The sequence below is a fragment of the Alexandromys fortis genome, unplaced genomic scaffold (assembly GCF_014885135.2).
Source record: "Alexandromys fortis isolate MF-2015 unplaced genomic scaffold, M_Fortis_MF-2015_v1.1 scaffold_360, whole genome shotgun sequence".
In the NCBI taxonomy this organism is placed as follows: Eukaryota; Metazoa; Chordata; class Mammalia; order Rodentia; family Cricetidae; genus Alexandromys; species Alexandromys fortis.
This window is the reverse complement of record NW_026068238.1, coordinates 229,707-240,697: the sequence shown is the minus strand read 5'-3', so window position 1 is coordinate 240,697 and position 10,991 is coordinate 229,707. Positions and strand designations below refer to the sequence as shown.

The 10,991-nt window shown below is 37.6% G+C and overlaps 1 protein-coding gene across 1 annotated transcript; it reads right to left on the bottom strand.

The window, feature by feature from the left end:
* Positions 1-5,192: 5,192 nt before the first annotated feature.
* Positions 5,193-6,146, bottom strand: LOC126493957 (olfactory receptor 52R1-like). Its single transcript, XM_050131097.1, has one exon. It carries the CDS (start codon positions 6,135-6,137, stop codon positions 5,193-5,195), a length of 945 nt encoding a protein of 314 aa, XP_049987054.1. The 5' UTR covers positions 6,138-6,146.
* Positions 6,147-10,991: the final 4,845 nt, after the last annotated feature.

The window sequence follows — 10,991 nt, the reverse complement described above, 5'->3', positions numbered from 1 at the left end:
ATCAATCTACCTTTTTTGGATCCCTTTGGGCCTTTAGAACATGATGCTTTGTCAGAGTAGATTACAGGTAGGAAGTTAAAACCCTGTGTAAGTCATCTCTGGCAGTTACTGGCAATGTTGAATCCTGTCCTTGTGCCTTCTTTCCTTGTTCATCAGCTCCAATAATTTCCTGAATCATTTCAAATCTTTTTACTATTGTATTTTGTAAAGCCTGAATCCCTGGCCTGTATATATTTCTACCAATTTCATTGAGTCACCTAACCTCTGGTTCTCATTCTGCACATGTGATTCCACAGTCTGAAGTTTTTCTTTTAAAGATAACACCTAATCCTAGAACATTACTTGAACAGCATGCAGATAGCCATCCTGGGGAGATACTCTATCTATTAACTTATCATAACTTCTTAACAAATTTTGATTATCAAATTCAGCATTATAAACTCAGATATTTTCTCAGTATCCTTAGATATGGATTCAATTTTGTCTGTCAAATTAATATTACCCTTTTCAAAAGTACTAATTTTTTTTCAGGTAACTTTTGATTTTCAATGGTATTAATTTGGTTAGCAAGCTGTTCATTATTAGTCTGTAAAGACTGCATCATTTGTAAAAGTACCTAATTCTTAGCTCTGTTATCAAATTGTTTTCTTAAGTATATAATATGAAGAAAAAAAACTGAGTTCCAATATCCAGTAAATGGATGTATCACCATATGCCTTGCAGAATACAATCCATAGTATTAGCAAAATGTTACTAAAAGTTCTAATGTAAATATAGTCTGCCATTATATAACTTTCAAGTTTATTGATTTATTAATTACCTGTTATGAGATCCAGTAAATTGTTTTAGGTATAATAATCTTTACTGTCCAGCAGGTGTTGTGGTTACAGAGTCACAACTAACAGCAAGGCAACTGGTGGCAACATGAATGGTCCTGAGCTGCTTTAGTTTGATACTGGTTAAATACTGAGAAATATGCTTTGCTTGAAAAATTAAAAGCAATTAAATCAATTCCATACATGAAGCAAGAAGTCCAGACTCATGGGCAGGGAGCACAAACCGGAAGCTGCACAAGTTGCCATGCAGCAAGGAATGCAGCAGTGAGCGAGGGGATGTTCACAAGCTTTGGGAAATTTCCAAGTCACAGCACACACACACACACACACACACACACACACACACACACAAACCCTGCTTAGTTAAAATCAAGCCAAGTGGGCAGGGTTGGGAGACATTCTGGGCTATAAACTGGTTAGGCCTTTAGTCTGTCCACCTGGTAGGTTGTAGAGTCTGAATCCTCCGCTTGGACACCAGATGAAGAAGGATGCTTAAAATAAATGTCCCTCAATCAAAGAATGGATAAAGAAAATGTGGCATTTAAACATTAGAGTACTACTTGGCAGTAAAAATCAATGACATCTTGAAATTTGCATGTAAATGGATGGAACTAGGAAAAAAACATTCTGAGTAAGGTACCCAGACCCAGAAAGATGAACATGGTATATACTCACTCACAAATGGATACTAGTTGTAAAGCAAAGGGTTTTGAGCCTATAGTTCATGATCCTAGAGAAGCTAAGTAACAAGGTGAACCCTAAGAAAAACAGGAAAAAAGATCCACCTGGAAAAGAAAAATAAACAGATTGCTTGGCAAAATTCAGATCCCTTTTAAGAATTTCTTTTCATTTTCCTGGAATTGAAGATTTCTGAAAAATTCCATCATGATGCCCTCACTCATGATTTCTTGGTGGAAACAGTGAGGGATCTCTTCATATTGTGTAAACTTAACCCAAGCTCCTCAGAACACAACCACTGTGTTAGGCTTTGCTGGATCTTTGTCTTTCTGTAACCACTTTTACTGTTTCTTTTGGAACTCCCGTGGCTCATGTCTTTGCAAATGCTGACACATGTCCTTCTCACTTTTATATATCTGATTAATTAAAACTACTTTCTATAAGATGTGGAATAGTTACAATTTTCAAGTGGCTATTATTTTACATAACATTTCTGGGTTTCTGTTATAATTTTTCACTTATTTTATTCTATTGCCAGAGTAAAAATTTTCTCACTCTATGAGTGGGACCACATATATTGCATTTGTATTGTTTTCACATCTATTTCTCCTAACTAGAAGATAAAATCTGACTCCAATGCATGGTCTATTTTCCCTCATGTCTATGGATGCTCAATACATTATCACTGATCAATATACTATTCTCGCTTTTGAATAGTCAGTCTGGTGTTTCCTGCCACTTGAGAATGAATCCCTATCCTCTAGACTTCAGGCTACATAGAGAAATAATACACACCTAAAAATTCCTTATTGTGTGTGTGTGTGTGTGAGAGAGAGAGAGAGAGGGGGGGGGGAGGGAGGGCGGGAGATTATTTTTTTCTCATCAAGTTTTTTATCATTGTAACAAGTTACCTGAGATACAACTAAAGAAGAAGAAAGTCCTACTTTGGCAAGTGGATACAGCGGTCAGATTCTGCTCACTTGATTGTGTTGCTTTGAGCCAATTCATCATGGTAAGAGGGTCTACTGGAGGCCTGTTCATTTCATGCCAGCTTTGAGGCCAAGAGAAATAAGCTGGGACTCCCAATGAAATGTCACACCCGATGACATAATGTCCCTCTATGGGTCCCATCAGTTCCCATCGACTTTCAGTAATGCCAAAAATTGAACCAAGTGCCCTTCATTAGAATGTAAAAATTCTCTTGTCTTTAATCAGTAGCAAAATTGCATGTATATCAAAAAACTGTCTTAAAATAAACATCTTTGTAATTTATTATTTGTGAAATATTTATTTTATATACCTCTTTTGTATGTCCACATAGCAGGATTATGTGAACCTTATCTTAATTATTTTAATAGCAAAATTAAATTTCAAGAACTAAAGATAAGTTTTGAAAACTGCTATTGTGAAAAGGAAAACTAGAAGGTTATAAGCCTTTTAAAAAACAGTGAATATTATTAGCATTTAGGAGTTTTTTATTAAATAAACACATAATCATGTGTATTCATTTATAACTAGTATTGAAAATGAAGAAAATTAAATTTATTTTCTCGAAAACTTAATAGCATATCAGTAATTCTTTACATCCTATAATAAAGAAAATAGCAGTTAGTATTAAATTGCATTTCTTCCCATGGTTTCATTCATTTTCCTCTTCCCCTCATTTTCTTCTCTCCTTCCTTCTCAGTCTCCCTTCCATTTCCCTCTTCTTTTCCCCTCCTTCTGCCTCCTTACCTCTTTTTTCCCTCCTCTTTTCTCTTGTTTTATTTTGAGATAAAGTTTTTTCTTTTTTAATATATTTATTTCTTTATTAATTAATTAAAGATTTCTGTCTCTTTCCCACCGCCGCCTCCCCTTTCCCTCCCCCTCCCCCAATCAAGCCCCCCTCCCTCGTCAGCCCAAAGAACAATCAGGGTTCCCTGCCCTGTGAGAAGTCCAAGGACCACCCACCTCCATCCAGGTCTAGTAAGGTGAGCATCCAAACTGCCTAGGCTCCCACAAAACCAATAGGTGCAGTAGGTTCAAAAACCCATTGCCATTGTTCTTGAGTTCTCAGTAGTCCTCATTGTCCGCTATGTTCAGCAAGACCGGTTTTAACCCAGGCTTTTTCAGACCCAGGCCAGCTGGCCTTGGTGAGTTCCCAATAGGACATCCCCATTGTCTCAGTGTGTGGGTGCACCCCTCGTGGTCCTGAGTTCCTTGCTCGTGCTCTCTCTCCTGGTGCTACTGATTTGGACCTTGAGATTTCAGTCCTGTGCTCCAATGTGGGTCTCTGTCTCTGTCTCCTTTCATCGCCTGATGAAGGTTAATATTCAGGAGGATGCCTATATGTTTTTCTTTGGGTTCTCCTTATTTAACTTCTCTAGGATCACTAATTATAGGCTCAATGTCCTTTGTTTATGGCTAGAAACCAAATATGAGTGAGTACATCCCATGTTCCTCTTTTTGGGTCTGGCTTACCTCACTCAGGATAGTGTTTTCTATTTCCATCCATTTGCATGCAAAATTCAAATAGTCCTTGTTTTTTACTGCTGAGTAGTACTCTAATATGTATATATTCCATACTTTCTTCATCCATTCTTCATTTGAAGGGTATCTAGGTTGTTTCCAGGTTCTGGCTATTACAAACAATGCTGCTATGAACATAGTAGAACATATACTTTTGTTGTATGATAAGGCCTCTCTTGGGTATATTCCCAAGAGTGGTATTACTGGGTCCATGGGTAGGTTGATCCCGAATTTCCTGAGAAACCTCCACACTGCTTTCCAGAGTGGTTGCACAAGTTTGCATTTCCACCAGCAATGGATGAGTGTACCCCTTTCTCCACAACTTCTCCAGCAAAGGCTATCATTGGATACCATCTTACACCTGTCAGAATGGCTAAAATCAAAAACACCAATGCAAGATAAAGTTTTTCTATATAGTCCAGACTGACCTCAAATGTTCTTGCCTCGTGGTTCGTGATGCCGTGTTATTGGCATGTAACACACACTCAGTTGCTACAGGATGTTTAGTATGTTCCCTATTTATTTTATATATCAGTATTCAAGCAGGACTTTAAATGTATATCAATTTTAAAGGGATATCTTATAATGAAGAGATTACCACATGGCAGAAATGTGTATATTTTTAACTGTGTGATGAAATGTCTAGCTTCTTTAAAACTGTATCTGTCTATTTAAACCATGACAATCTGGTAAAATAATTACTGATTTAATGAGTGAAAAGTTTCCAAACTTAGAAATCAATGGCATAGTTTAAGGGGCAAAAGTTCTGACATGAATAAAGAGCTGAATAAAGAAATCATTGTAAAAATGACTATAATTAAACTTTTCCATAAATATCCACAGTGCCTTTTCCTTTTCCAAAAAAACATTGAGATATATGGTGTAATATCAACTTGAACACATAACTGATGATATCAGTAAATGAAGTTTGTGTAAAATATTCTTTCATGAAGAGTATACATTAACTATTTCTGTATAATACATCGCATCTCTCAGGTCTCTAGTTGTGGTTACCATTAAATTAATTCTTTCTTGTTCTGGAAAATTTTCATCCTGCACATAAGCCATAGGAATGGCTTTACAATGGTAGGTAAGAGCCTGGGAACTGTTCCTCATCTCCGTGGATACATCAGTGTGGGTAACTGAAGCATGGTTACTGTGGTAACTGGTTCAAGGGCCTTTTCTATAACATCCTTGGATAACTCTGTCCCTGATCTGTTTGGTTCTGACTCCATAGATGATGGGGTTGAGCATGGGAGGAACCAGCAGGTAGACATTAGCAAACATGATGTGCACAACTCGGGGCACATGGTGGCCAAAGCGGTGAGTGAGGAAGGTGAAAAGGGCTGGAATATATAAGGCTAAGATGACACCAATATGAGAAGCACAGGTACCAAACGCTTTGAGGCGGGCTTCACCTGAGGGCAACCTCAGCACAGCTCTCAGAATCATCACATAAGATACACTGATGACAATTATATCAAAGCCAACCACAGAGAAAGCCACAAAGAGCCCATATCCACGATTGATTTTGGTATCAGCACACACCAACTTGAGCACAGCCATGTGCTCACAGTAGGACTGGGGAATGACCTTGCTGGGACAGAAGGGCATCCTGGAGATCATGAAGCAGAAGGGGCTCACCCACAGCAGCCCTCTGACCATCACAGCTGTCCCCAGTTTGACGACTACAGATGTGGTCAGGATGCTGGAATGTCGGAGTGGGAAGCAGATGGCCACGTAGCGGTCCAAGGCCATAGCCATGAGCACCCCAGACTCCACAGAAGAAAAGGCATGTATGAAGAACACCTGAATGAGGCAGGCATGGTATTCAATCTTATGGTCATGAAACCAGAGTATGGCAAGCATTTTAGGTTGTGTGGAGGAGGATAGGACCAGGTCAGTGGTAGCCAGCATGGCCAGGAAGAGATACATGGGCTCATGCAGTGTGTGGTCAATCCGGATTATGTGTAGGATGGTGACATTCCCAGTCACTGCCAAAATATACATGACACAGAATGGAAAGGCAACCCAAAATTGATAATTCTCCAGCCCTGGGATTCCAAGCAAGATGAAGAACGTAGAATGAGAAGAGCTGTTCCTTGAAGCCAACATGAAAGAATGGGTTATATTTTCTGTGTAGTGAAATTAATCTGTTCTCTGAGGATAATAACAGCCAAGCAAGGATGATTATTTGCACTTGTATAATATTATGAATAAATTTGATAATCAACTGTAATAAAATCATCTTTTATAATAAATAATATTTTATAACATAAAATTATGCTACTTAATATTTTATTAGTATCTGTAACACTCAAAATGATATTAAAATATGTCAGTTTCAGGCATAATTATTTCCTAAAGAAAAATTATTCTCAGAAGTAGAATCCACTAAGGGCAAACTTCTGTGACAAATCAGTTACATTAAACCTTGACATCTTCCATTTAGCAAATGACTTGGTCTACCTTCCACACAGGCCCATTTGTCTCTGTGTTGAATCATTTGAGCAGCAGTAGCTCAGGGCAGGAGGCAAGTGTGGAGTAAAGGAGCATAGTAATTTATTCTTCCAATATATTTGAATAATTGAGACAATAATCATCTTGGTTCTAGACCAAAGGAAAGTATAAACCATCTGTGAAGTTGACATTTATAACATCATATTTAATGAAAATCTTAGAACATGAATATCTTATGCTTTGTGATTGATTCATTTTCTTTTTAAATTAGTGCCTTTCTCTGTTAAAGTGTAAAAGTAGGCATGGGCCACACGTTAGTGTATGTCTTCAGCTATATTCCAACATAGACTTGCTTATTAAATGCAATCTATAACCAATCTATAACATGGATTTGGTTTACATAGTGTAATTTATTCAGGGATGTCCTAGTGAAGATGACCCTAAACCTGACACTCAGCTTACCACCTATCTTCTTGATAAAGAGAAATCAGATGTTGATGAAAATAACTAGTAAAGACTATTATTCAGATGCAACAGATTTATTAACAATATTCCCAACTGGAAACTTTCCTGATGGAATTCCCAAAACCCTACTTTAAAAATTCTCCTTAGAGTTATAGTTATTTCTAAGACTAGAAGCTATGGGAGAAGTTTTTGAGTGGCAGCTTGTATCTGTACTTGCTTTAATATTGCTTGGTTTTTGATGTCTGAGCTCTCCAAAGAAAGTAACTTGCCCCACGCAACACACACAAACACACGTGCACACACACACATGCACACACACACACACACACAACTAAAACAAAAACAACTAAGAGGTAGAATACATATAACTTGGTTCTTACCCAACATATTTTCACTTTGTCTTTGCTGCCTTGTGCTTGGGTTTAAGAGTCTCAGTTTTTACCTCTTTCATAACAGAAATCTTCAGGTGAAAAGAGTGTCCTTATAGGCTTGCTTAACAAATCTTTGCAAACTAACAAATGTTTCATTTTATAAGCATCAAGAATCCTAAACAGGTTTCTTCAAAGTTTGAAATAAGTTTCATGTCTTCTTAGTCCCCTTCCTTTATAATGGTTGAAAGGAATGTGCTCAGATTTTGGAAGTCTTCTCTACACCAGAAAGCCTACCAACTTTCCTGGCTAATAATCATGAGATTGGCCAGGCAAATATTCCAATGAACTTCCTAGTGATAATACTCACATTATCTGGGACTGAGGGCCTCTCCCTTGCTTCCTTTTACCAGATTCAATCCCCTCAAACAGTAGTACACTTTCTGTTTAAACCAGGAGCTTCAGCCTTACCTGTCCAGTATGTCACTCTCACTTGATGGGGACCATCACTAACATTAAGGGTGATTTAAACAATCATATTCAGATCATCTTTATTCTCACCCCCAGGCACTGGATTAGGTGCTAAAGGTCCCAATGTACATAGTTACCTCTGAGTAACTGTGAGGGAGTTTAATTTTGAGACCCTTAATGAAAGCCCCTTAAAGTTTAGTTTTTCTAACTTACTTAAAATTTCTGTGTCATCATTTACTATGAGAAACAATAAGAGCTGAGTCATTAAATTATATGTTATGGTCACGTAATAAAATCATTGTCATAGTACATGACTCTTTGACCAGGGCTTCTAGAGGAACACAATAGGGTCGTTGCTGGCAATGAGTAGTTGAGAATCCTGCTCCAGATGAGTCAGAAAAATTATTGATCAGTTATGACAATAGCTGATATGTAGGATGCTTAGACAATATATTAAATTAGAGAATTTGTACTTAGGATTGTTGCTACTTCCCTGGACCAAGATCTAGACTGAGATTTTAGTGTATCTGGGAATGTATTGCTTTCTCTATATTCTTCCTTCCTTCCTTTCTTCCTTCCTTTCTTTCTTCCTTCCTTCCTTCTTTCCTTTCTTACTTTCTTTCTTCCACCCTTCCTCCCTTCCTTCTCTTCTCTTCTTTCTCTCCTGTCTCTTCATTCCCCCTTCCTTCATACTATATAGCATAGCTGGCCTAATATGCCATAATACTGGTATTTTAGGAATATATCACATGACAGGCTTGAGATTACATTCTTACTGGCTTCTTCTAGATAGCCTTAGTAAGGACACACTTAATTCACACAGTTAGGAAATAGGACACCCTCCACCATGCTGCATGGTTTAATTGGAAATCCAGTTCTCCTCTTCCCCTCTATTTGAATATTTTTTAGAGACCCCGAATTCCCATTAAAGAGACATGTCTCAGTCTTTTTCATTCCATTCTGTCTGGTCTGACTTTATACACTCAGTGTTCGTATTGTTGAGGAGCAACAAACTAACAGAAAATACTTCCGAACTGCATTTAAAATGGAGCTGTGTTCCTCATCAGGTGTCTGTTTCTCCCTGAATTTTTCCCTCCATACTCTATGGAATTTACGGCCCTCACATGTAGAAATGCCCTCTGTTTCACTTTTGTTCTTAGAAACTGAACACATGAATATTTACAAGTACAAGCTGTGACTAATGGACAGGAAGTTTGCTGATGCTATGTCATTTTTTTCTGCATGTGAAAGAATTTCACTATGAAGAGAACAATTTATCAGCTGCTTTTGTTTGAGAGATGAAGCTATGCATTCCGTAGACAAGAGGAAAAAGTACACATAATGTCCTTCTTGCCCAATATCCCATCTTCTTCTACAACATACATTATTCTTAAATTTATAGGATGTAACTATTACCATCATACTCTTTAATCCTTCACAATAGAGGGAGAAATAAGTTATTGCTTGTCAAACATTTCAGAAAGGGTAATGAAAATTTGATTCTGACTGGAATATCTGAACCTAAGTGTAGAACATGGGAGGTTCAGAATCAGTCTGCTGCTGGAGAACTTCTGTCTGGAGGGCATCTACCTACCTTTCTAGGTCTGACACAGTGGAAGCCATGATTCTTCATCCCATCTCAGATTGTGACTCAGTGGTCTTGGATTTCTAGATGGGGTGTTCCCATCAAGTCAGGACTTTAATATAGTACATGACTTTGCCTTCTTGATACTTGAAGAATCCACGTCTCCCACTGATTTTTGAAAAGGAAAGGATGCCTGAGATGAAAGGAATAACTCCTCCTGAGATCTGCTATATCTTTGAACAAGCTGACTATAACTATAAGTTCTGACAAAGCCCTGGGATTCAGCCTTGTGTAGAAACATCAGGTCAAGGTCTATTTAAAAAATTGTGTGGTCTGTTTCCCAAGCACTGGTTCTTTCCCTCTCTATATGTCCACTGCCTTATATTCACAATGACTCCCTCTGAGACTAGAAACTAAAGGTGGAAGCATTAACCCCTCTTGTCTGTGTACAAGAACAAAGACATATTTAAATGTGTTCTTGGACTGCATAAATGAGCTTGTGTTAATACTTACATTTTCTGTTAAAGTATTTATAGCTCTCATTTAGGCATATTACATTCACCATGAAAGTTTATTGATACTTCGCATCTATTTATTTATGACTATGAGAGGTATGCCTACAGGAAAGGCATTGGCTTATATGCCAGCATATGTGTATATATGCAGAAGTGTTGATAATTATGTGCTTTAAGTAAGTGTGTGATAAAAGTAACACTTTCATTTCATGTGTTCATGGTTAGAGAATACACAGAATTTGTGAAAGTATGTGCCTAGTTACATTCCTGATAGTGTGAAATGGCATATTGTGATACATACATAAGATGGGCCTAAGTATATGGCATTATTTTGAAACAGAGTCAAAATGACAATGGTGGTTAGATAAGGCCCTAGTAGAGTATGATTAAGTCCTTATCTAAATAAAAAACAACAGAGAGAAAGACAGAGACAGAGACAGAGACAGAGAGAGAAACATGAGCCTCATGAACAAGGCAGAGATCAAGGTGTTGCCCCTAGAAATGCATGTTTCCATCAAACTATCAGAAGCTAGGAGAGCACACATGAGATTCTCCCACAAAATCAGGAAAATGAATCATATCTACTAACACACTGATAATGGATTTGAGTCCCCTGGGTCTATGATAAAAGGGTTTCTCTGACTAAGCCACTAAGTTTGTGAGTCTTTATCATAGAAGTCCTAGAATAATACCCTTATATTCATTTTTAATACAGCTTAGCATACAAATCATCGCATGAGCTCATAATATTTTTAATTGTTTGATAGTTCCTTACATTATAACATTAATTTTAGTTATTTTTATTCCAATTGTCCTCCCCCATTCTTCTTCTTGCATTGGAGCACTTCACACATTCCCCTCCTACTTTCATATATTTTATTCTGTGGTCCATTGAGTTTAATAGGTCACTTCCATAGTATAGGTGGAAGGTAATTTAGTTGAGCAATGGCACCTTATCTGTAGCTACACAACTGATGAAATGGTACCCATCCCCTAACAACCATTAAGTTCCAGTAGCTTTGGGGAGGGGTTAGACCTCATGAGCCCCTTCACCATGACACAATTAAACCGATAGAATTTTAAGTATTTTTATTTTCTCTTATTT

Coding starts and splice junctions, on each gene's coding strand:
- LOC126493957 (XM_050131097.1), bottom strand. CDS start 6,137: ATGTTGGCTTCAAGGAACAGCTCTTCTCATTCTACGTTCTTCATCTTG.